The sequence below is a fragment of the Curcuma longa genome, chromosome 14 (genome assembly GCF_044706935.1).
Source record: "Curcuma longa cultivar G26 ecotype Majalengka, Jawa Barat chromosome 14, ITB_CL_G26_1.1, whole genome shotgun sequence".
Classification (NCBI taxonomy): Eukaryota; Viridiplantae; Streptophyta; class Magnoliopsida; order Zingiberales; family Zingiberaceae; genus Curcuma; species Curcuma longa.
The window spans coordinates 8,059,632-8,086,325 of NC_133874.1; the positions used below are offsets into that span (position 1 = coordinate 8,059,632).

The 26,694-nt window shown below is 36.6% G+C and overlaps 4 protein-coding genes across 4 annotated transcripts; 2 read left to right on the top strand and 2 right to left on the bottom strand.

Annotated features, from left to right (window-relative positions):
- Positions 1-4,337: 4,337 nt before the first annotated feature.
- Positions 4,338-6,582, bottom strand: LOC141845637 (ACT domain-containing protein ACR6-like). Its single transcript, XM_074733697.1, has 7 exons — positions 6,453-6,582; positions 6,286-6,331; positions 6,098-6,212; positions 5,942-6,009; positions 5,234-5,830; positions 5,062-5,166; positions 4,338-4,979 (listed from the first exon to the last, which is right to left on the bottom strand). The coding sequence occupies exons 1-7, from the start codon at positions 6,524-6,526 to the stop codon at positions 4,638-4,640; spliced, it is 1,347 nt and encodes a 448-aa protein (XP_074589798.1). The 5' UTR covers positions 6,527-6,582; the 3' UTR covers positions 4,338-4,637.
- Positions 6,583-8,435: 1,853 nt separating this feature from the next.
- Positions 8,436-11,767, top strand: LOC141845638 (photosynthetic NDH subunit of lumenal location 5, chloroplastic-like). Its single transcript, XM_074733698.1, has 7 exons — positions 8,436-8,519; positions 8,606-8,797; positions 8,940-9,090; positions 9,215-9,303; positions 10,937-10,991; positions 11,077-11,162; positions 11,423-11,767. The coding sequence occupies exons 1-7, from the start codon at positions 8,496-8,498 to the stop codon at positions 11,573-11,575; spliced, it is 750 nt and encodes a 249-aa protein (XP_074589799.1). The 5' UTR covers positions 8,436-8,495; the 3' UTR covers positions 11,576-11,767.
- Positions 11,768-17,356: 5,589 nt separating this feature from the next.
- On the bottom strand, positions 17,357-23,767 carry LOC141845219 (26S proteasome regulatory subunit 6B homolog). The gene is made up of 6 exons (XM_074733279.1): positions 23,253-23,767; positions 22,075-22,305; positions 21,191-21,349; positions 20,500-20,652; positions 19,849-19,932; positions 17,357-17,839 (listed from the first exon to the last, which is right to left on the bottom strand). Exons 1-6 carry the CDS (start codon positions 23,736-23,738, stop codon positions 17,705-17,707), a joined length of 1,248 nt encoding a protein of 415 aa, XP_074589380.1. The 5' UTR covers positions 23,739-23,767; the 3' UTR covers positions 17,357-17,704.
- Positions 23,768-25,538: 1,771 nt separating this feature from the next.
- Positions 25,539-26,694, top strand: LOC141845326 (glucuronoxylan 4-O-methyltransferase 1). The gene has a single exon (XM_074733394.1). It carries the CDS (start codon positions 25,691-25,693, stop codon positions 26,495-26,497), a length of 807 nt encoding a protein of 268 aa, XP_074589495.1. The 5' UTR covers positions 25,539-25,690; the 3' UTR covers positions 26,498-26,694.

Here is a 26,694-nt window from a genome sequence, read left to right on the forward strand (position 1 = left end):
TAATTTATAAATTTTAAATATTATTGAATAATTCATAATTTATATATAAATATTAACTATTTATTTATATATAATAATTTATTTAAATTTATTATAATAAATTATTTAAATTTATTTATTTAATTAACCCTAATGCTATGTTTACTTGATAGATATAAATAAATTTTTATCAAAAATAATATCCCTAGGTGAGGAGAAAGCATAGCCGCAGGGAGAGTAAACGGAGGAACCCCGAGCTGCCCATCCACGAAAAAGGCAAAAAAAAAAAAAAAAGAATCCACAAAGCGCGGAAATAAGAAGACAACAGCCGCAGCGAGAGATCTACCAGAATCGCAAAAAGGCTGCGCCTTTCGGCCAAAACACAATCCAAAACCTCACCTTTTTCGGCTTCAATCCGCTTCCGCGGCCTTCTTCGGCGATCCGTCGGCTTTCTTGGGAACGCGACGGAAAGAGTCGCCGCAACGAGAGTCAGAGATGGAGGGAAAGACCGTGAACTACACGACAGAGAAGAGATAAGGAAGAGTGAAATCGAGACGGCGAGAAAGAAGGAGATTTAAAACAAAATAAATTAAAGAGGAACATGGAAACGAAAACGAAAGGGAGAGAGAGAAGGTGGTGGCCCTCTCCTCTGCTTCCTGCCGTCTTCTTGCTTCTTATCTCTGTTATTAATCTAACTCAAAGCTCGCTTCCTCTGATGATCCATCCCTGTCGATTCTTTGTCAATCTCACAGGGAAATCCCATTCGCGTTCTGCCCGATTCCGTAGGGAGAGAAAGACGCTCTGGTGAGGGTGCGCCGGCGGCAGAGGCGGACGGCGAGCAGGGGAAAGCGAGCGCTCTGGGGAGAAGAAGAAATTGGAAAGCGGAGAGATTTTTTTTTTTTTCATTTTTCGTCCGTCCGTCCCGTTTCGCCCGATTTCGGGGTGACAGTTTTTGAGGAAAAAATTATCCACTGATGGATACACTTTCCTTTCCTTCTTAAAAATCTATAAAAGTAAACGATGGATGGATACATATAGAGGAAAGTTTTGCTTGACTTTCAAGCCCTATTTTAAACAGGACCCCCTAAGGGCTGAGGGCGGGAAAAATCATTTAAAAATTGTGAGGCAATCTGTTAATTTTGAAACTATAGGGGCCAAATGGAAATGTAAGTCAAAAGTGTTATTTTGATTTCCTCGTCGCTTCCCGTTTTAATCTTCTTTCGCTTTTTCCCTTTCCTTCTTCTTGCGGTCTTCAGATCGAACGCTTCTGTTTGAACCCTAACCCTCGCGGTTCATCGTGGTGCGATCTCTGTCCCAAGGTCTCCCTTTCATCAGCTCGTCGGATCTCTCCCTCTCTCGATCTGATCGTACCTGCTCGATTCTTCTGCCAAGGTATGTTTTGTTTTTCTGCCGTTTGGATTTGATTCTGAGGCCTTCGTTTATGGTTGATGAATTTTATAATTGACGGTGCTGGGTGGTTCCGTCTACTGGGTGTCAGATCGGAGAGTGCAAATGCCGGAGGAAGATCTTGTCGAGCTCAAGTTCCGGTTGTTTGATGGATCGGACATCGGTCCTATCCGATACTCTTCTTCTTCCACCATTGCTGCGGTCAAAGAAAGGATAATATCAGAGTGGCCTCGGGGTAAGAGCCTCCTTTTTTGTACTACATTTTAATCAGATTAAAAAAGATCTTGTTTTTAATTTTTTTTTTAATTCTCAGATCTTTCAGCAAGTTCAAAATCTTTTTTTGAATTGTTTTTTTGTCGTCATATTCCATAAATTCAGCTTTGTCTCTTTGTCGTTTCGGATTGTTGTTCTCTGTACAACGTGGTTGTGATACTGGATTTGTAGTATTTGGCGAAAAGTACTAATAAATAATAATTGTGATGTTTGTTATATTGAAGTCTAAATCTTTGAGCGTTACCAAATTGGTGCTAGTAATCAACCACAGAACTGTCGGTGGGCAAGCACAGGACTGAAATGATATTCGAATTCCCAAGTTGTAGAAAGTCGCATTAAACCTTAAGGAGAATGGCTAAAAGTTTTTTTTTTATAAAGTATATATGGAAACCCTTGAGCCTCCGTATCCCAAATATTTGACGATGACAAGTTTCAAACCCAAGGATGGTAACCACATCTAGATGCGTCTTTGAATGATTAAAAGTCTCATCCAAATTATTTTTCTTTGTTTTCCTTATTGATTATTTTTTCTGATTATCTTTTGCATGATTCGGTACAATCATGTTTGAAGTCTTTAGCAATCTAGCTTGGGCCCTCAGGCGTAGTATAGACGGTGGATGCATAATATTTCTAATGTAACAATAAGGATCGAATATTATAGGAACTCACGATCATCCCACCATGTGTCTCCTACCTGTATATTTGAATTTACCTCTTTCCATATCCACGGACCTAGCTCTAGGGTTCACCGTTAAGGTAGCGGATCCAATTTTTTTTAGCAATCTAACTTGGAGCTTTGCACTTATTTGGTGAATTTAACCTGGAATTAATTTTAATGTGGTTGAATGTTTTTCCTCTTTATTACCCTTTTGGCGCTTAGTTCTTCCTCTATATATTTTTTATTCCTTTTAGAACTTCCTCTTACATATTTGATGTAATTGGCTTCTATCGGGCCCAAAATATATATATATATGAATGTGGAGTTGCAATTATCCATGTGGAGCAATGGATGTGGAGTTTCTTTATTTTAACACGCCCATCACGTCCATCATAACTCATAAATATAAGTGTTTTTTTTATATAGGTAGGATTCAAACCCCAAACCTCCTGCTCTGAACCACTTATCCCAAAATCAGGTTGAGCAACAAGGAGAAAGATCCATTTATATGTATATTTATAATGGACTATAACACTTGTCCAAGTGGGACCAATGGGCGTGGTGCCTCTTAGCTTTAGCACCCTATATTTTTTCTCTTCAATCTCTCTCATAGAATACATAGCCTTAATCTGGTAGCAGGTAGAATGAGGTATTGTCTGTTTTACTTTGTTTTCAACTTCAATCATCTCATTTGAGATCATCCAACATTTGGTGTCAAAGAAGAAATCAGATTACATGACATGTTTAAACTCTTGAAAGTATAATCACTATAAAAGTCACACTGACTTGCAATTCATTTGTGATGATAATTGAGAGTCTTTCGTATATGTAGCATTTATGAGTCTTTATCTTAATTCTCTTAATTACACCATTTATGCCTACCATGTTATTATGGCTTCACATCTGCAAGAATCTGTGATTTTAATGTCTTTTACTTATTAGTCTGTCTGTGTCAAACTTGCAGTTTAATATATTCTTCTGTTGTATTCTCTAGATAAGAAGATTGTACCAAAACTGGCTAATGATGTCAAAACTCGTTAAGTGCTGGCAAAGTACTGGAGAACAGCACAACAATTGCCCACTGCAAATCACCTTTCAGTGAGCTCCCTGTAGGGTTTATCACCATGCATGTTGACATTGACTAAAATCAAAACAGGTAAGCTGGAATGGTTTGTTGGCTTTTACTTTTGATATTTTCTTAGTTTCTGAGGTTGGATTAGATTTAGTTGTCCATAAAATTCCATTTCTTTGGTGCATTAAGTAGCTTTCAAATGGGTGACAGGCTGACAGCAGATTGATTCTAACTTTAATAAAAACTTAGATTAGTTGTATTTCAAGAACTTCTATATAATCTACTCAGGAACATTTTAAGTCACTTGTTTGGCCTTGAAAAGCTTAAACCTGAATCTTATACTTAATTTATTTAAGAAATAGATTTTCGATAAAAGTTCGTTTATACTCATATATAGAAAATGAAATAAATTTAAGAATAGATAGATAGATAAATTTAGTAAAAGAAGAGAAGAAATTAATATTCTTTATTTTCTCAACTAATATTATTCTCTATAGTTTTTTTTAAGGGTTTGATCATCATCAACACTATTTTAAAAGACAATGGTTGACTCTCTCATGATTCATGTGGATTGGTGGGGCCAAGGGGGGTTGACTTAGAACCCCTTAGAATAGTCAACGATGGTGATCTTTCCTCAAAAATATCTTCTTTCCTCTCAATAATGTTGCTTTGAGTGGAAGGTTGCCCTACACTTAAAATTGACATCAAGTGGGGGGTTGCAAGAGTTTCTCCTTTAGAATCTAACAAAGATCTTATACCGCGAAGATAGATAGTCATGTGTTTGTCTTGACTATCTCTAGTCGATACACGTCTATACAAAGTGTGTCTAGTAACATTCATATGCACCTTTAGCTATAGATTTACTAATCGTCTTCTTCGTTCATGCAATCTCAACTTGTTTCGCACCAAAGCTCATAACGAAACAATACCCAAAAGTGCAACTGATCATTCACATCGAGCAAACTCTTTCACTTAATAGAATCTATATACAGATCATGTAAAGTATGTACATGCTCTCTAAATCTCAAAGAGGGTATATTTACATCCATGTGCAATTGCGCGATCTAGGAAGAACCATACTTCTCTAGTTTCCTATTTTATCGCAAATCCAAATCACATATCAATCCTTCTCCAACATAGCGTTGTATTCGAGTATGTGTGTGTGTGTGTGTGTGTATGGAGTGGTGTTGAGGGGGTCTAAGTTTCTGAAACTGACTTAATTTTTGTACATAATGAACATATCAAGGTTCATGAGTAGGATCCTATCAATCGAAAGCTCTGAAACGATACTCTGAAGAGATTAGCAAAGAAAAGACTTACAGCGCTAACCACTTCGGGCGGATTTGCGGGCTGCAAAGGATTTTGCTTCACCGTTAGGCTCGGTAGCCCAAGTTGTTCGCGTATCGAATCGATTTTATCAGGACCCACAGGGGTGCCTGAGGTTTCAGAAACATAGAAGTTGTTCACTACTTCAGCTCCTTCTCTTGAAATCTCTGCTCTTCGAATCGTCAATCCATTCTCGCGGAATACCCTTGTGATTTCTGAGAGGGAAAAGCTCCTTTCTCCTCTCCTCAGTTCCAATGCTACACCCTGAGAATAAGAAAAAAAAACATGATACAAATCTTAATACAAGTAATGAACACTTGTTACATTGTGAGGACTTTCATCGAACCTCTGAGGCTCTTCGCTCTATTGCTGCCTCAAGGCACTGAATCAGGCGCCGTTGCTCATCCTCTTCGCTTATGGGAAGGCCATCGGCATTTCTGATAAAGTATTCCTGAATGAGGATTGAAGGATCAGGAGTAGCATGAAAGAAACATGAGTTACTTGTTCATAATGTTTACCTGATAAGCTTCACCCTCATCTGAACTAACAGTGCCATGATGCACAACATATTGCATATCTGTGAGCGTGCAAACCGTGTCGAAGAGAAGCTTCGGCCGGTCCTTAGACCTCAAAATGACCACAGTGTATTCCTTCTTTGAACAGTTCATCAGAGTCACTTTGGGCCTGGCCTCGTCCTGCACAATTTCTCTAGTAACCACTTTCTCATAATCCCGATCGTCGAACATCATCTGATGCAACCTCCTTTCAGGGTGGGTAAGTCCCATTGAGACACTCATCGTCCCAATTCTCGAATCATTGTCACCTCTAAGCACATTGCACACACGCTCCTTGATTGTGGAGAGCCTCTGGGGGTCTTCAATTGCTCCTTTAGTCGACTCATCGATAACATGAAGCACAGCTGCCACTCGACTGTTGTGTGTCCACAGCTCGGCCTTTGCCACATGACACAATTGGTTTGCAAGCACGGCACACACCTCAGATAACAAGCCAGGCCTGTCGGAGCCTGTTAACTCAATCAATGTGTGCTTATCGGAGGGCGTTGCCCCGACCGAATTCCGCACTTCAGGGAAGAAGAAAGCATCCGATTCCAGGGCCTGCACAAAAATGCAACATCAAGCAAACAAATCATGCTGATGAGAAACAGGTTTAAGCCACACTCAAGTCGGAAACAATCAAAAGCTATACAGAGGACAAACAACAAACACCTTCTTGATGTAGGAGATGACCTCTTTGTCCAACACTTTGTTTCCATCTCTATCAGTCACATTAAACACTGAGAACCAAACACCAAGAACAGGGTAGACAATTAAGCACACAAAGACGAAAAATCGATCAATCGATCATTTCGATCTGATATTTACCATCCATGAACCAGCTTCCATCTGAAGTTATGTAGGCCTTTCTGATGAACAGGTTCAGGTCAGTGAGGACTTGAACTACTTGAAGTAAAATACCATGCTTGTTGACACAATCCACCTGAAACAATCAAGCTGAGAATGAGTAAGAACTTAACCTTTAAGCTTTACTGATCATTAAGTTTGCTGCTTACTCTAATTACTGTTGTATCAGAGCAGTAATCGTTGTCTATCACAACCCTGCAGCCAAGAACCAGATGTTTCAGATGAGCTTTGCAAGGATTGAAGGACTGAAGAACTGAAGAACCCTAGAACAGCCAAAGCAAAAACCCTAACTTTTAAAGCTCAGAAAAAAGCTGACCTTGGGGAGTTCATCGATCTGATGAGTTTAGAGAACTCATCCACTTCCACTTCCTGCTCTGGAGGACTTCCCATGGATTTGCTTAGGGATGAAGGAGCAGAGGAGGCACAGAAAGCAGGAATGGAGAAAGAGAAAGCTGCTGTTCTTGTAAATATAGTGCAGAAAAGAGGCACAGAAAGTGTCTCCCTAGTAGTTTCTTCAGAATTATTCTATGAACTTTGATTTTTCTTTAAAATAAAAGTGTGAAATTTGATTAGTTCAATTGTTTTTTTTATGATGCAGATTCAATTCTTGCGCCGTCAACTGGATCAGAATTTTTCAGGCGAACTGGCCGGTTTATTCTGGAAAATATTATGTTGTTAGGGTTTCCGTGACGTGGCGGGAGGTCGTTGGCTGGGCGGCTGGCTGCTGCGTCATGCAGCACACGCATGTGGGAACGGCGTGGGAAAGGCGGCGCGAGCGCGCGTGCGCCTGCGATGGGGCGTGCTCTAGATTTGGACGGCGATCTACGCCGTTAAAAATCTGGTCAACTGTGTCCACGTCAGACAAGACCGATTTAATTAATTTGGAAAAAACGATTGTTGGAAGAAAAAAATTATTTAAATTTCATGGAATTTCCATGCCGCCTAAAGGGAGTTGGACCACTCGAGCAATAGCATCCTTATCAGATGCGTGCCCCATGGCCCTTGGATTCCATTAAGGTCCCTTTAGAAGATCCTTCTCATCCAATCGAATCTTTTAGATATCGATGGGCCATATATTTGACACATTTGACCATTCTAAACATAACGTTCACATGTCTATCGAATAAATTCAATCATGTCCCAAGGCTTAAATGCAATGATAAAATATTTTTTATCTAAAATATAATTAAGTTGATAATTATGGAGTAGATTTATTGAAATTGATAAAGAATCGAATCTCGACGAATCAAGATAATTTCCTTCTCTGTCATAATCAACTGTAACTTTCTCAATTTACCTCTTTATATGGAGTGGTCGTGGTATAAATATGGATTCTTTTTTGTTAAAATGATAAAATATTTTTTATAATTAATTATATATTTATGTATTAATTTTCAATTATGACATAATACAGATTAATTTTTTTTGGTGAAAAGATAACCATAGAATACTAGCTATAAAATGATGTGTTGTTCGTGCTTTTCAATTTATCTTGATGATCGATGAAAAATTTTTATGGATCTAGATGGTCAACTTTAGGATTAGTCCATTCGAAAAATTAAATATCTAGATTATCCAAAAAGAATTCAAACATAATTTATAAATATTTAAAAGTTAAACTTGAGAATATTTATTTCTATTGAAATATCTATATTCATATAGACTTTTGTCAAATAAATTTAATAAGATATATATATATATATATATATATATATATATATATATATATATTATATATTTTTACCATTCTAGCTCTTATGATAAATTAGTTAGCCTCAACCCTATAAAAATTTTTCATCGGCTACCAAAATAAATCGGGAAGCATAGATGAGTCCACGGCAGCATCATAAAATTTTCAAACTCCCCAAATATAACGAATCTAAGTGAGATTTGAATTCTAATTATCAAAAAAATCATCCCACCTCTTACCATCATACAAGAGGAGGAAAGATCTAACCCCGAGGCATAACTGAGTTGGTTATGACGCAGCAGATGCAGAACCGTGGCAAGAGTTTGAATTCTGGTGAAATCAGCATTGAACTCTTATGATCTGATCAATCTGCAGATGATCAACTTACCTCCTCACAAAATTTTTTGATCATTTGAACTCTAATTATAAAATTCCCCACTTTTTACCATCACACGAAGAAATGGGCTACCAAACTAGGAAGGGTAAAATGAAATTTTCTCAAAATTCACGGGCCCAATTAAATCTGATCAATAAAGGCCCATTTAAGGCCCAATTGGCAGTGTTACCTTTAACTCCGTTCGTGTCATCTCGTATCCGCAATCGCAGGTTCTAGCAGCTCGAAACGACTGTCGTCGCCGCCGCCGCCGCCGCCGCCGTCTTCCTCCATCAATGGCGGCTTTGTTGACCTCCATCGTGAGTGAACCTCTCTCGCTCTATCTCTCAGTATTTTCTTCAATCTCTCCTCTTTTCCTCTCACTTCCCAGCTCTTTATCTCGCAGGCGAGCGTGCGCCCAATTGTCGCCGGCGCCCCAAGCATCGCTACCCGGAGCACTCTTCTGAGACCTTCGACCTCCTTATTCGGCCCGAAATCCTGGATCTGTCCGGAAATTTCGTCTTCCGCCGCGCTCCCTTTGGCACCTGCTTCCCAAAGAAGAACCCGCTGCACCGTATCGCCCCGCGCGGAGGTGAAGGTTAGGCGATTTCGATCGATTAACTTGTCGTTGATTCTTAAATCGTTTCGATTTTCTCTTTTCCGAGATCTGGTAGCTATTTGGTCTTTGTTCTCTGGAAGTGAAAAATGTAGCGACGATGTGTTTTGTGTTGGGGTTTTAGGAAGCTGCGCTGCAGTCCAAGGTGACCACCAAAGTCTACTTTGACATCAGCATTGGCAACCCGGTGGGGAAGGATGTGGGCAGGATTGTGATAGGGTTGTACGGGGATGATGTCCCCCAGACCGCAGAAAACTTTCGTGCTCTCTGCACAGGTCACTTCATCTTCTCTTTTGTTTCTTTTGATTTTGTTCTTGATTCTCTTCTCTGCTTAACAGACTTCTGTTTCGTTTGATTGGTGAGTATTTGCATTATGTGACTCTGTTTTGCTTGGATCAGGTGAGAAAGGCTTCGGGTACAAAGGATCTGCATTTCATCGTGTGATCAAGGATTTCATGATCCAAGGAGGAGACTTTGACAAGGGAAATGTAGGTGCTCTTATCCTTGATTGATTAGTTTACATATCATGTATTGAATGTTTGAAAGTACAAGTGTTGGCATGCATTTAAAGAAGGTTTGAGATCATGAAATAGACACAAATAGACTGCACTGGACTACCTTATGGTAGCAAACCATTAAATAATCTTTCTTAATATCATATTATTGAAAGAACTTCAACTATCCATTCCACACATTTGAAAATATTTGAATATGTTTACAAAATATACAGGTGTTGGTAAAAAAATTCCCATTGTAGATCACTAGTCTATGTATCTACAAAAACAAAGGATGACTATTTTACAGCCTTGTAGAGTCTTCCCTTGTGCTAATTTAAGGACATTGGTTTGGTTACTTTCTTTTTAAGTTGTTACACTCCCATCAAGTAAAGCTTGTGACTCAGTTTGTTCAAGCGTGGAGTTAAGCTCAATAACACATTATCTTGGAGGCATACTATACGCGGAAATGATAATTCTTTGATGTGCTTATGACTTTTTTAAGGGCACCTAACAAGCTCGTAAATCATGAATTTTAGCAGTTTATTGTATTTAGTTGGGGGTCAGTTGTTTACTCTTTAATACTTGTGAATTTTCTTATGCTTGAAGAGATGTATCAGTTCAAAGGGATTATAACTTTTAAATCCAAACCAGTTTGTAGATAGTATCATTCAGTTCACCACAAATTTCTCATGCAGTTAAAAATCTGTGACTCACATTATTACACCGCGATAAAATATGTTTTGGTAGACTAATATAAAAGGTTTAGTTTTGGGAGTATATTCAACCATTTTCTGTTGTGTTATAAGACAATGATCTAGAGGGATGCCAGGAACTATTACAGCAGTAGGTTTGTTTTTCCATATACATGCCTGTCATCATCGTGCAGGTTTGATGTTACGACTATGCTACCACGCTAGTTGGAGTTGTTTAAAGTTTCATCTTTCAGATTTTGCCTCATCATGGTTTACAAATTGTCAGAAAGAAGCAACACGGTTGTTTTTAACATCTACACATGAACCAACATGACTTTTAATACAAAAATATTCAATCACCTGTAAGATAACTTTTTCGGTCTTCCTCCAATATGAACTGTTTATTCCAACTTGTGCTTTTACCATCTTCTGTTAAAATATTCCGAAAGAGACATGAATGGTTTGCCAAGCTACGGTTCTATTGGTTCTGGTATCTGCTTGACTAGTATCTTAAATCATGTTTCAAACTAGTTGCCTTTTCAAATGGGATCAGTAGAATATATCTGAAATGCTGAACCAGGATAATCAATTGTCACTCGGAGTTACCATCATATTTTACGGCATTATGATGCTACGATACTGTTTTTCCGGAGAAGTTTAGATTTGCATGATGAATGGTTGTTATCATTCTTCATGGTTGGATGCATGAAGGACACAGATCTACTAATTTGGAAGATTACCATTTCCTTAAATCCTCTTAACATGTTTATAGCTTTCTGTTTGTACGGTATGTTCTTGTTCAAAGAAAATTGTTTATTTTCCAAAATAGTTTCAAATTCACCGAAGTTCATGAAAAAGAGTCACTTCCTGATAACGATCGTATTTAGGAAATATTTTGTGACATGAATTTACATAGAATTGTTGAATTTCAGGGAACTGGTGGTAAAAGCATATATGGCCGCACATTTAAGGATGAAAACTTCAAGTGTAAGTTCAACATCACAAACCATTTATCAGAACTGTTATTATATGAATAAAAAGGATGTTTATTTTCTTCTCTGAAATTTGTTAGTGGTTCATCTTGGACCCGGAGTGGTTAGTATGGCTAATGCCGGACCGAACACCAATGGAAGTCAGTTCTTCATTTGCACTGTCAAGGTAAAAATCTAAGTTGAAATTGATTCCTGAAATTCGTTATAGTTTTTGCAAATTCTGAATGCATCTTTCTATTCCTTGACTATTTCAATCAAAAATTTCTGAATGCATTTTATTATTTCCGTTGTCTTATTCATATAATCTCTGTTTAGCCGTTGCAATCTTAGCAGCAAGTTCTTGTCTCCTCATTGATAACGATATACTTCAGTGCGATGATTATGAGCATAGCATAGCTAATTAAGAATAAAATCTCTTTCACGTAGACACCATGGTTGGACCAGAGGCATGTTGTCTTTGGCCAAGTTCTTGAGGGCATAGATGTGGTGCGGTTGATCGAGTCACAAGAGACGGACCGTGGAGATCGGCCCAAGAAGAGGGTTGTGATCAGCGACTGCGGTGAGCTTCCAGTGGTCTAAACAAGAACATTCTTGTGTTAAGAGAGTCATCTCACACTTGTCTTTCCAACTGCCTAGTTTCACTCTCGCCTTATTGGTCGCGATAGGTTTTCATTGTTGTAGCGATGTATCTGAATAGTGGCACGGTTTCCTGGCCTCAATCGAATATACATCGACTATATGATAATCTGATAGCCTTAATTTTGCGGAAAACTCTTAACTGTGCTACTGTCTTCACATGTTCAATCTTAAGGTAGATTTATCAATTGTGTTTGTGCAAGTGTAAGGTTTGTAGGTATCAGAGATGCAATACTTGCCTAGGCACCACCAAAGGAACCCTAATTTCACAAAGAAAAGGATGAACTTGACTAACCAAGCTTACATCAGTTACAAGAAGGAAAAACCAAGAACCTTGGTTGTGATGCTTTTGAAGACTGAACCGAAAGATGCATTTCCGTCACAATGCAACAGCCGCCACAATGTAACAGCCGCGAAAATCGTCTAATGGTGGTTTAGTACTTAAGAATTTCAGACAAAAGAGAGAACAGAGAAACAACTGCACTTGTGAAGCAACAGGTTTAATCTGGCAGTAATCAAATTTTCTTCTCATTTTCTCAATTTTCTTATGGTCTAAGTTTGCAACAAGAAATGAAGAATCTGTTGTACCAGCAGTCCCAGCTGATCCAGTGAAAGAGCTCCATTAATGGAAATCCAGAGGTGCTCAATCACGATCTAAGAACAGAAGAATCTGCAGCATTTCCTGGAATTCCTATCGTGACAATCTAAGAACAGAAGAATCTGCAGCATTTCCTGGAATTCCTATCGTGACAGCCATGAAAGCTTGGTGACAATTTGGACAGAGAAGATACCCTACACCTGTTGCATTGCATGATGTCCAAAATGTGTTCAGATTAACTCGAGGGGCAGTAGTAGACAGAGCAGAAGTGGATTTTTCTCTTGTGAGGAGTGAGATTACAAGGAAAATTATTGAATTAAAATCGAGGTTCAACTTTAACTTATTTGTTGGTTGGCTTGAATTGATAACAGAAGATCTGCTGTATTACAGAGACTGTCAAGAGATGAGTCATTCACCGTTAGATATTTGAATTGAGTTGGACTTTGCCGACAGGTACTCCGAGTGCTCCCGAATCCTAGTGGGAAGTTGTAAGCAGTAAAATGAGCGCCGAGTCGATCGAGTACATGTCAAGTTGTTGAGTACTCTGAGAGTCGAGTCGCCTAGTATTCCGAGTACAGAGTAGGATAAGTCGATGTCGAGTCATCGTGTCACCAAATATAGAGTCGGGTTTGAAGTCGCCCAACTATCCAAATCGGGAAGAAGCGTGTCCGACTGTTTTGAGTGTTGCCTGAGCCTGAGGGTCAAGTGTTCGAACGTAGAGTTCAGGTTCCAGAATACGAGACTCGCTCGTTCGATAATTTTATTGTCGGAGATTACAAAGGAAATTGTTGAATTGAAATTGAGGTTCAACTTCAACTTATCTGGCTAGTAGCTGATAACAGAAGTACTAGTGGGAAGTTGTAAGCAGTAAAGTCCTAGTGGGAAGTGTCAAGCGAGCGCCAATGACGAGTACATATTGAGTCATCGAGTACTCTGCGAGTCGAGTCGCCTAGCATTCTGAGTACAGAGTTGGATAAATCATGTCGAGTCCTTGTGTCACCAAGTATAGAGTCGGGTTTGAAATCACCCAACTACCCAAATCGGGAAGAAGCGTGCCTAACTGCTGAGTGTTGCCTAAGCCTGAGTGTCAAATGCTCGGGTGTAGAATTAGGTTCAAGATACAACAGCCTGCAAGGAGAGATCACCGGTTCAGAATGAGATCCACATAAACGAAGGAACTACTGGATCCCAAGCGACCTGCAAGAGATTCCTCGAAGTTCTTCCCGAAATCTTAATAAAAAAATACAAAAAAAAGGAAAAAAGAGCTCAGCTCTCGAAATGACTGTATAACAGTAACTTCCATAATTAATTAGATATTCACATATCAACTTAGAAAAATTAATCCTAAAATGTTGAATGCAAGGTGACACGAGTAAAATTTTCAACGTGAAAAAAAAAGAAAAAAGATAAGAATTTGTATCCCCCTAACCTAACTTTATTACTATTTAATCGCCCAAATCCTTGACTAAGGTTAAATGTTGACCGTGCGTGTGATTTGCCACCCTTTTATTAATTTTAGACAATTTATATAAACAGGAAAAAATTCACATAAAATATGAAATAGTATTTTCTATCAGTGATTAAATAATAATAATAATAAATAAATAAGCTTTATTGAGGTTATATAAATAATATAATTTTTCTCTTTTTTTCTTTTCTAAAATGAGATATGTAGGTAGGACCCAATAAGGGCTTAGGGCAATTAGCAAGAAAGTGGGATAGAATTGTTTCTAGAAATGGAATGCATCATGAAATTTTCATTATTCTCTAGGAAGAACACAAGCACTTTTTATTCTGGTTGCCTGAGAATGCATCATGAAATCTTCATTATTCTCTGAGTCCTGAACCCTAAATCCTAACAATAGATTCGAATGTGCTACAATACAACTCCATCGCTAATCACTCACCTTTCTTGGAAGGAACCATAGTTGGATTCATCGCAGACACGAACAAGAGTGCACGGCCCGGACCCCGGCTGTTTCAGGCACATGATAATGAACAAAATTTACTGATGCATTTATATATATTTCTCTCCTTGTGAAAAATATATAAATTAAATAAAATAGAACAATCAGTTAGAATATAATAAATGTTCTTCAAAAAACACACTCTAAGCATGGTAATCCAGTCGAAGCTGAAGTAGAAAACAAAAGGCAAATTATCAAATTATGAGATAGCAATAGAACACAAAAGTTTCTAATTAATTATTCATAGATTTATTTTAAGATCTATGCAGATACATATGTGAACAAGAAGAGATTTTCACCAGATTAAAAGATGAACACAGAAATATCATAGAATCGACAGTGAAGAATTTGCCCTGGAAATATTATAGGAACACAGAAACAAGTAAAAAAGAAAGTATCAAAAATGAGTTCAAGCCTGTCATCATGTGAATGTTCAGAAAGGCCAGTGAAGGAGTTATCATCAATCGCATCAAAAGCTACATAACACTCTTTCAAAAGCACAAAGATAAGAAATTCTGATCAGTAACATCCTCCTCTTAGTCATAAATCAGCTAGAACAAAATATCAACTTGCGTCGAGAAAGATTCATTCAAAAAAGCTTAAAAGGTTGCACTGATAAGATATTGAATGATCCACAGTTTATATCCCTGACTTGGATTCTAAAACTAAAAGGTGGACGTCTTTGTAGGAATATTCAGCTAGAAGAAGACATCGATCTTATCTGTTTCAAATATCTGAGACTTTGGATAAGGCACTTACCATTAGTGAAGGTGGAGATGCTCCTGCTGAAGGTAAAAATTCTCTGGAGAGAGTGCCTCCAAAAATATCCAAACAATATATCGAATCAGAACTTCAACAAAAAGCTAATTAAAGCACACAAAAGTGAGACAAGTTGCACCAGCTTTCTAAATGTAAAAACAAGTCATCAGATATTCTCCATTAACTCTAGAGATTTTGTCCTTCTATTATGTAACGAGTTGATGCTCCTTACTGTATTCTTATCTTCCAACAGTACAGACATGTACTATAAATAGCACTAGAACAGAACACTCACACACCATATAACAAAAAACAAGAGCTTTGAGAGGTAATGGAGACTAACCGCAAGCGAAGAGGATCGAAAGGTAAGATGGTGTCCTCCTATCGCACGCCGAAGCCCTCAGTGCAATACACAAATAAGATTGTGTCAACTCCAACTCCTCCAGCTGCTTCAGCTGCCAACTTAGACACCATCAGTGAAGTAGACAGGCGAGCTGCAAACTTTATTTCCTACGTTCAAGAGCGGTTCAGGCTTGAAAGAATGGAGGATGATTGGAGCAATAGGAATGAAATGGTTTCCTTGCAAATAGATGTAGGCTTCATTTAGCTACTACTCTTTGCTAGAGATAATCCTACTTGTGGTATTGTATAACAATGCAGTAAATAGTTTTTGCAGGAATAAAGGGCTCCTTATTCACTTATTTCTTCTGCCTGAACTATCTGCTATTATGTGCATGCACACGCACAGTTGCACACTAAATTTAAGTTATATTATAAATTTCATATGCATGCTGTTTAGCCAAAGAGGGTTTTGATTTTGGAATTTCTCATAATCCTATTGATCCCCAGAGCTAAGATGGATTATGACAAAGATAAGAATAATTATCATTTCCTAAATTCTCCAATATTGCTTAAATACAAAGAATCTTTGACTAATTCACATGACCTAACTCAAAATGTGTCATGCATTAATTTAAAAACCATACTCATAAGCCTTAACATAAACAATATCGTATTTTACTTCTCTAGAGGATCGAGAATCATTAAAATCTCCTGATAACAATCTTCTAAAGAGCAATTAAAATGTTACCGATTATGACTTAAACTCTCAAATTATAGTTTGTCCATGTTATCCAGAGAAACCAAAATAGAAAAATAAATAAGAATACAAGATTAGGTAAATTAATGAATCGATCAGATCTTTCATTGGCATGTGTTCAATTATAGTTACTAACGAATTGGCACAAGACACATGTAGATACTAGCAAAGAAACTATAAAAACACTCGTTAATCTCAAGAGATTGGCACAAGACACATGTAGATACTAGCAAAGAAACTATGTTAAGTAATGATTAGCATGAAGTATCTAAGAGGAGTAAATTATCCTCTTGCATTCATGAATTCAAATGGTCTCATATCAACTTTAGAATCCTTATTCTTTAGTCATGTTATGAGAAAAATTGATGCTAATGTATATTTATTTAGCTTACCAACTTATTTTGTTATTAGTTCGATTTTCGAATTTAAGAATATGGTAATTCACAGAGAGCCATTTGATTAGGTTGTGCTGCTACAAGTTCATCGTCTCCATTATCACTTCCACACCTCATAACTATTGTGTTGATATGAACATCATCCTCCCCAGTGGTAAATTGAGGCATTTTCTTTTCCATTAGAAATGATAATTGAAAGAAAAGGAAATATAAATTTCTTACTCATTGGATGGAAGGGATGAGCAAGAAAGATAAAGAAAAAAACCATGTTAAATAAGTTGGTGATGCAATTGTTCTCTCTGCAATAAGAAATGATGATCCAAGAAAGATGCTAATTCATATTCAATTGAGTTCTCCTTAGGTAAGGGAAAATAATACAAACTAAGAATTTTTATCAATATAAATTCTCTATATGAATTTTGATCCTGTTTCGTATTGCATTGTGAGTTAAATTTTTAAATTTTGCAACTAATCCCTTAACACTTACACACTATTAAAATATGATAGCCTAAAATTATCTACTTTTTCAAGAAAGTGACATGTACAAATATTAAGGTTCAAAACTATGATGTCAACAGTAAGAACACAAGTTAGCTCAGATAAGATCATTAAATCACCACATAAAGCTGAAATCCACACGAACTAGAGAGACAATTACTATTTCTTGACTAATTGCATTTACATAGAAAGCTTTCACGCGTGACTAAAGTTGAACAATAACAGCAATCTAAAAACAAGTTGGATAATTTGTGATCTTGTGCATGACCCAACAATCTGGTTAAGCATCCAGAAGAATTTGAGTTCACTATAAGAACTTTTGCAAAGAAACTAATAGAATCATAAGACACTTGTATGGATAATATTTTTCATATCCAATTGAAGCATCAAGTCCATGACCCACATTCATTGTACCATTAACCATCTTTGCTTTTATTAAAGAAGTAACAAAACACAACCATCATAATCATGACTCACTAAACAGATGGAGGTTTCATAAAGGAGAATGGTGAACTAGATAACCAAGTGATTCTTAGTGATTACCATACTTAACATACTTTGACCATTACCAGCTATACATACACAATAGGATGATTATTTTACAACAGACACGACCTACTAACTGACCTTGAAACACTTCAAAAAAACACTTTTTGGAGTGTTAAAACGGATACCTTATCCTTGAATAATAAGACTAGTGCGAATATGCTTGGCCCTCCATGTTTGGATTAAATACTTGGAATTGTTTTGGGTCCTTCATTTATAGAAATCAAAATCTGTCTCTGGCTTTTTAACATTAGTCCGGTAGCCTTTCTCAAAATCCTTTGGAAGAATGACATAGCGGTTCTTACGGACAGCATGCATGCCTGCTTCTTGGCAGATAGCAGCAATCTGCAACAAAGATATTTAAAATTTTCTTCTCAAACAAACATTACATGAATTTTGATGCAGCAGTCGTGAAAGATGTGGAATATGTCTGGTCAAAAGCAGAAGTACATGAATAAAGAAATTAATTATGATTTATGCAGCAGTAACAAAAAGATGTGGAATATTTCTGGTCAAAGAGGAAGCAAATAAACAGAGCAATTGATTACAGTATTGGTGCCATTAGTTAAAAACATTGTAGGTTTACTTTTAGATTGGGTGTTTTAGTTTTAGGGTTGAATGCTATATCATGTAATAGTAATCTCTCAATGAGAAAACAATATTTCATCCCTCTCAAATCTATAACATGGCAAGCTTCCTAAGGTAAGGTTTTTCCCCTCAAAACCCCTTAGCGGGAGGTCACAAATTAATGAACCATGCACCCTCCCTTTCCCTCCCTCAATCATCCTAAAATCCCTAAACAAATATTCTCAGCTCCAACACACAGCTCTTCCAGCCGCCACACTCATTGAATTGCCTCACCAACATACTCTTTTCCTCCAAACACTCAAAAAGAACAAGTCACCATCTCTTGTAATGCCAATGGCTAAACTCAGATGTGTTAACTATTGGAACAACTAAATCCTAACTTTACTGCCACAACTAAAAACTACAAAGTACAGCAGCAACTACTACTGATTGTCATCATTATTACCAAAAACTACCCTGCAGTTGACACTTCATCCCTTCCCTTCCTCATAAGATCTGTGCCTGTGCAAATCCATGAATGATCCACTGTGCAATCAGAATGAAGACAAAACTGCCTCCTCAAAGATCCATCACGGGAAGTGTCATTCTTTCCCCAATCTGCTGTCAAATTGCCTGATGGTCCTTCCATGGAAGAAACTCCTATACATTAAAAGATCTATGGTAAGTTGCACCTCCAACTCGGGAGGCAACAATGATTCATCCTGCCTTCACTCATCGATCATGCGTTCCAGCACAGCATCAATCTTGTCCCCATTGACACATTCTTTGAAGGTTGAGTCTCCCACATTGAACACTAAGTGCTCAACCTTGTTGAGGTGGCCTTGGTTTTTGTCACAGGCCAAAGCACCCATAAAGTGAAATTCTATTTTGTAAAATAAAGAATTAGGAGGAAAAAAGGGAAGATTGAATTCATTTTTTGAAAAAAACAATGGAAAAAACTGTAACAAATGTGAAAAAGAGACGAGAGATGGCGATGGTTAAAATTAGTAAAAGAGAGAATGTTGAAAAAGAAGAGAGCAACTGAGCATTTATTCTCCATGAATTCCACCAAATTTTGCCCTAACCTTTTTGTTTGTTTGAGCTATTGTTAGTTACTATCTCACCGTCTTCTTTGTTTTGTGTATGTGATTTATGATGAGATTACTTATTATCAGTGTTTTTCAATTTCCACTCCATCTCTTGGAGTAAAATGAGACTCCCCTCTCCGAATAGATGATCAAAGCCTTAATCTCACTTATATCTGCAACATTATCTCCATTGATTGCAACTTCAATGAAATTAATTATTGTTTGAACTTTATCACATCTCTCTCAGAGTAAAATGCTCGCATTTTTTCTCATTCTGACATTGCTCCAAAGTTGGCACCCTAATCTCACCATTGTGTACAATGCATTTTATCTTAGTTGATTGTAATTTTGAAAGAAAAAAAAACAGATTAGTCTTCATATCTCTTTTAGTGTCCTCTCTCCCAAATAGATATCAAATTTGCACAATTCCCTCTCTTGCATTCTTGTCTTTCGGAGTAATGTTGACAACAAGCATGATAATACCACATTGTTTGGCAAATAAAGCATGAAAATACTTAGTTGCCAATTGATAGATTACCAAGGCACTAATGAATATAGGGACAGTTTTTGGTCTAACAAAAGATATTATTAAACTTTCAAAAAAAGGAAGAAATTAAACAGAAACAAATTGGAGTTTCAAAGAAAAGGGAAAGAAATTAATCAGAAACAAATTGGTTATGAACAACGAATGCTACCAACCTCGGCAGCACTGATTTTATCTGGTCGAGAAACATAATCTTCCAAGTCGACTTCATCACCGAGGTTCATTTTAGCAGTGCAGACCTGCAACAAAATGACGCAAAGAATTTTAAGGAAAAAAAATTGGGCATCAAAATCTAGCTGAAGAAGAATATGAGATGTCTAAAACTATATAAGGAACAAATTATTTTCCCACCTATGATCTCTTCTTATCAAGAAATTTGACCACCAATGAACTTGATGAATAAGAAGATACAGATTGTCTAACTTCATTTGCTTTCTTGTAATGTGCCAATAATGATATGCTATAGTTAAGAATTAGGAAAATGAATTTCTTTCATGATCATTGTTTAAATCTAGAAGGTTGATGGCGAAATAAATTTTGAAACAGCCATCTAGCCAAAGGATTTGTTCTTATTGTTCTCCCTGTTGCAAGTGAAAAATATCAAGTCATGCTAGTGGTCTATGACTGACAATTTTTAATTATATGATGTTTCTTGACTTATAAAAGATACATAGAATTTACAAAAGAGGGGTCAATCTTCAAGGAAATCAAGCTCATTGCATTATACAACTGAATCTCATAATTAGGAGCAAACAAAAATTCAATGTTTAAAATGATTAGAATGTGATAATGTATCGAGAAGTTACTTGAAAAACTAGTCTCTTTTGTCGTCTATCAGGCAATGGAAACTCAATTTTCCGATCAAGTCTACCGGGACGGATAAGTGCAGGATCTAGAGTGTCTGCACGATTTGTTGCCATTATGACCTTGACATTAACCGTTTGATCAAATCCATCCATCTGAAACAGAACTCAAACAGAAACTATTCATAGCACAAAATGTAATTGGACAAGTAAAAAATGTAACTGACAAGCAAACATGAATGCCAATCATGGAAGATATTATGTTCATAAAACATATAATGATGAAATGCATTTATTGATTCCAACTGCTAGTCTTTTTAAAATAATAGACAGAGAATGATGTCCATGTTTCTAGCAACCAAAGCTTCCTTCCACCAAAATATGGTAAATACACTTTATAACAAAAGTCGTCATTCCAAAAATACACATTTTTAGCAATAATCTAACAGGGTCAAAAAAACCCAGAGAATGGGTAGTAGTAGAAACTACAAGGAAAGGAAATAAGAGACACCAAATCACAAAATATGATAAGAACTGCAAAATCGAGTAATTAATAGTCTCATTTTGCTTCATTTACAGTAAGAATATGCTATGCTGATAGAATTCGCACATCCTCAACAAAGAAACATTGACCCAAATGATATACCTCTATCAATCAGCCAAGCCAAAATTCTCACTTTTACCAATAGATTACCTGATTCAACAGTTCCATAAGTATGCGCTGAACTTCCCTGTCAGCTCCAGTTTGTGCATCAAAACGTGCTGTAGCAATAGCATCAACCTCGTCAATGAATATAATTGCAGGAGCATTTTCTTTTGCAAGTCGGAAAACATCCCTAACCATTCTTGGACCCTGAGCAAGATTAAAGATTTAACATCCTCATAAAGGTGAGTATAGCAACGTGATAGTAACTCGAAGAAAAAACATTTGAGCAAGGAACTTTCATTTAAGCAATTGCATTAAACAATCCCAAGCTCCCTACAAGGCTCCAAAGCTTCTTTTCGTTATTGACAAAGGCCAAAAGTTAGAACACGTGAAAGATGTTTCATTATCATGAAGATTTGGGAAGCTTCTGAAATCTTGAGTAAGAAAAGAATTATTTACCTGACACGTGCACCCATTTAGTACATAAACCATGGATGTATAATTCTCTTAATGCATGTTTACTAAAATGGCAGGAAACATGGACAAGAATAAGATGATAGAGAGATTTCTCGAATAGCACTTTGCCATTCATTTCCTTTGTCGAAAACAAAGACACAGAAGGAAAATCTTTCCCAGTTTTCTCCAATTATTTAGGCTCAAAAGTCACTCTTTGCATTTAATGAAGCTCAAATCTAACCTTAAAAAATAAAGTTTTGAAATTTAAATTTCCCTCTGTTCTTCCTTCCCTCTGACATGATATGGACGGAAAGCTCTACTTCTTTCCTTCTCTCCATAGGAACTGAAATTAAGAAAATATTTCTCAATCCTTTTCCCATGAGTTTTTTTCCTACCATTTTTCTTTCTCTAATAATTTCCTCTTCACATAGGTTATTCGTTAGAAAATCAATTGGGAATGTAAAATTAAAACGTACCTCGCCCAAATATTTTTGGACAAACTCAGATCCAACAACTCTTATAAATGCAGCAGTAGTGTGATGAGCTACAGCTTTGGCAAGCATGGTTTTACCCGTCCCTGGAGGACCATACAAGAGCACACCTCTTGGAGGATCTATACCAATCTGCTTGTATAACTCATGATGAGTCAAAGGTAACTCCACAGCTTCACGGATTTCCTGCTTCTGCGTATCATAACCCCCAATATCCTGAATACAGACAATGAATTATAATCAACAAAAGTTAACATTTATTACATGGTGGATTGGCAATTATTAATTAGAACAATTATACAACCAGGTTTTTAGGATACACTATATAAACATACATATATGCACAGAAATTATGCAAAGTTAACATATGATTGCATTTGTAGTTTTAGGAGCAATACTTCCTAAGCACCATTATTGAATATCTCAAAGATGTAAATTCTAGAAGTTCCATGAAAAAATTGCAAGCAGATCCATGTAGAAAACCAAGAAATTATAGCTTGCGATTGAAAGATAGCATTTTCCCCTTTTCTCTGTTAATAATATTGCCAACCCACACTAACATGTCCATTTCTTTCATGACCTAATACAGAAATCCGAGTATAATTGCATGAATAATTTCCATGAATGGAGAATAATACACTATCCTATGTGAACTAACTTTTACAAAGGCAAATGAAGTGAATAGCATAATTGCAGATACACATGCCCCTCTGTAAAACTTCAAAAACTGACTAAGTTTACTATTGCTATTCCCACAACCTAAATTCTTTGCAACAGAATTACTCCCACTCTCTTCTTCATCTTTATCAAATGGAATAACATATTTGCTCACTTTAAGTTAACTAGTCCTTTATGAGGGTATCAAATTTTGGCCCGCTTTTACTTCTTGAATCAGATAAAATAAGAAACTTTCCAATCGTCCACAGTTAAGAACAAGTAAATAGCACTGAAATGGCCCAAATTTTTAGTAAGAATGGAAATAACTCATCCCTGAACTAGAGTCTCGTGAGAGAAAAAAAATCTGATATTTTAACTGATCAAGAAACATCGAGCAATCTGTGACATAATTTTACTTAAATAGTAATAAAAAAACATCTCTATTAAAAAAGACTGTTGAAGCGACGAGGAGAAGCTTTCAGGATCGTGGACTTGTAGGGACTTACGTTGTAGGTCACGTCGGGCTTCTCCGACTGGCTGAGGAGGGAGATGCTGCTGTCCGCCTCGGGAGGGAGGACATCGACGAGGGCATTTGAATGGCGGTGGAGGGCGACGGAAGCAGAGGGCTTGAGGAGCTCACGGTTGATGGTGCTGAGGATCCGAACATAATAGTTCGAGCCTGTAGTGGAGCCGACGATGGCGTTATTCTGGTCCACCATCTCCATGAACTGGCCGATGACGAGAGGCACCGACTGAATTCGCTTCACCTCCTCCTGGGCGCGGAGGAGTTCGCGCTTCAGGTTCTTGAGCTCGTCCTTCACGTACTCCTCTTGGATCTCGATGAACTCGAGCTGCCGCTGCATGGACTTGAGGCGGCCATAGAGGTCGTCGTCCTCTTCGCTCGGTAGGGACGAGGACACGCTCGATGAGGCGGCGAAGCTCGCCGGGAGGGGGGGCGGCGAGGGCTTCGCGTCCACGGCCACGGTCGTCATCAGGACGCTTCCAGAGACCTCTTCTGAGATCTTTCTAGAAAAATTGGAAAAATAATAAATAACCCTAATTATTAACAGATAAGGAATGGATATGGATTGCGTGCCAACGAACCGAATTGATTCCAATTTTTTAAAATATAATTAAGTTGATTATAATAAAATAATTTATTAAAATAAATAAAAATAAAATTTTAATAAAATTAAGATAATATTTTTTTATTATAATTAATTGTAATTTTTTATCTATTTTTTTTATAGATGATTATGAAATTGATCGACTGTTAGAATGGTAGATTCTATTTTTTATTGAAATGATTCGAGCTCGATAGATATTCGTGATATTCAAATTCGATTAAAATTTAAAAATATAAATTAATTTTAATTTAAGCTTGATTTAAAATTGAAATTCGAGCTGTGTTTAAATTTTAAATTAATCGTCTCAGGATGGCTCGAACTTGTGTTTGATTTGAACAACTAATATATAATGGATTAAAAATAGAATAAAATAGTTTAATTTTAAATTTAATTAAAACTTATTGAACATGTTAAATTTGACACAAATTTAATATTTTTAACCTATAACAAGTTCTTTAGTTAAAGTTGAAGTAATTTTAGTACTATTTTAACAATTTTAGTAAATAGTATTTAATTATTTTTAATAAATTAAAATAATTTTAGTTACAAATATAATAATTTTGTGAAACTCTAAATTGTGAAACTACTCTCAGAGTCCAAATAAAGATATTTTACCGATAGAGATTAAATTTTTAAAAGAATAATCTCTTGAAGAAAAATATCATTAAATCATCATGATTTATTTCCTTTCAAATTACTATAGGATGGGATGTACGAAGTGAACGTTATTACATTTTACCATGACAATAAAGATATTTTAGGATAAAAAATAAATTAGATGATTATTTATTTATTTATTAGTCCTTTTGATTGTAATGAAAATAAGGGGCATTTTGATTTTGGGTAAAACTTAAAAGAGCACACTTTTTATTAAAAATGTCAAAAAGGTCTTTTTTTTTTATTTATTATCAAAATAATATTCCATCCCATCTCTTTATATATTTTACTTTCTGAAATTATTATTTTTTATATTATTGTAACGGTTATAAGATCATAATTACTATATAATTGTAGCAACTATAACTCATATTATAATATCATATCTATTACAACATAATATTAATTAGTGTTGATCAAAAATAAATTATTTTATATTATAGAAATTATGATTTAGAGATAGTTATTATATTTTAATATTGATAAATATTATCAGTATTAACTAAAGATAAAATATCTATATTATAACAACTATGAATTATAACTACTATAACAAAATTAAAATATTATTATAACATAATATTAATAAAAAAAATATTTATATTATAATAATTATGAACAATATTATTATTAGTGTTTGTAACATAATATTGATTGATGTTAACTATAAACTAAATATGTATATTGTTTCAACTATAAATTATAGTTGCTATAATATAGTATTATTAGTATGATCAGAATTAAAAATTTTATATTATAGCAGTTATAAATTCGTAACTACTATAATAATATTAAAATAAATATATATATTTTAATAATAAAAATAAAAAATACTCTCTAATTTTTAGTCTTTGATTTTCGCCCAAATAAATGAATAATAATTAGGATAACAGGCGTTGTTCCACTAGTAACGATTCAATTAAGCACTTAATTAATTGCAATTATGTTTTTTTTTTGTTTTAATTAAATCAGTCATTACAAGTCATCACCTGCTCTGTTCGCCTCTGGACCTCGAAGCCGGTTGATAAAACCTAGCACAGCCATGGCCGCAGCTGAATCGAAGGACCAGAAGAAGGAACGAAGCGCACGCTCGATTTCCATCTCTTCCATCTTCGATCAAGATGCGAAGCTTCTTCAATAGCCGTGATTAAGCAGGTCAGATGATGCAACCGAAGAGAATCAAGATGCTATCCAAGAGGTCAGTCATCATCATCCTGGCAGGTTGCTCCACCTTGTCGATCCTCATGCTGTATACATTAGCACCCAGCACCGCAGGGTTCGGGGATCCCTCTTCCTCCTCGCTCCCCAGAGATTTCCCTGACTCGTCCCACAAAATCGATCAAGATTTACTCAGCCCGAAGGAGTACCAGCTTCTCTCCAACCTGGTCGCCGGCAGAGCCCCCTGCAATCTACTGTTTTTTGGACTCAAGCAGCAGTTTCTTGCCGTGGCTGCTTTGAATACCGGAGGCATCACTATCTTTCTGGAGGATGATTCAGAGAGGCTCAAAGATAAGGTGCCCAAGGGGATTGGGATCTACCTGGTCAAGGGACATGAGAGAGCCGGCACGGCGTATGAGCTGCTCGAACATGCCAGGAAGCACCCTTCTTGTACACTGCAAGGGGGTCTACTAGCTGGATCTGAGTGTAGGCTTTCTCTCAAGAGGCTTCCGGAGGCTGTACAAAGGAGGAAATGGGATGTGGTTGTGGTTGATGGACCGAGCGGAGACCGACCTGAAGCTCCGGGAAGGATGGGGGCGATTTATACAGCGGCCATTCTTGCACACAGAGGAGTCGAAACAGATGTTTTGGTTCATGATACTGACCGCATGATCGAGAAGTGGTATTCATGGGAGTTCTTGTGCCATGAGAATTTGGTTTCTTCCAAGGGAAAGTTGTGGCATTTTAGGATAACAGCAAACTCCAGTTCTGATAGTTTTTGCTCCCAAGCTGCAGTTCAGATTCTGTAAGACGAGACAGATCTCAACACTTCCATTGATTTGAAGCTTTTGGGATAATCCGAGATTGATGTAGGTGATTGAGGAGTGATTTCATATGGCACTGAGATTTGTTAAGTTTGATATTGTATGATTCAATTTCTGATTACACAGTTGAGTACACTAGTCAAGTTCATTTGACCAAATAAATATCATGAGCTAGAAATGTT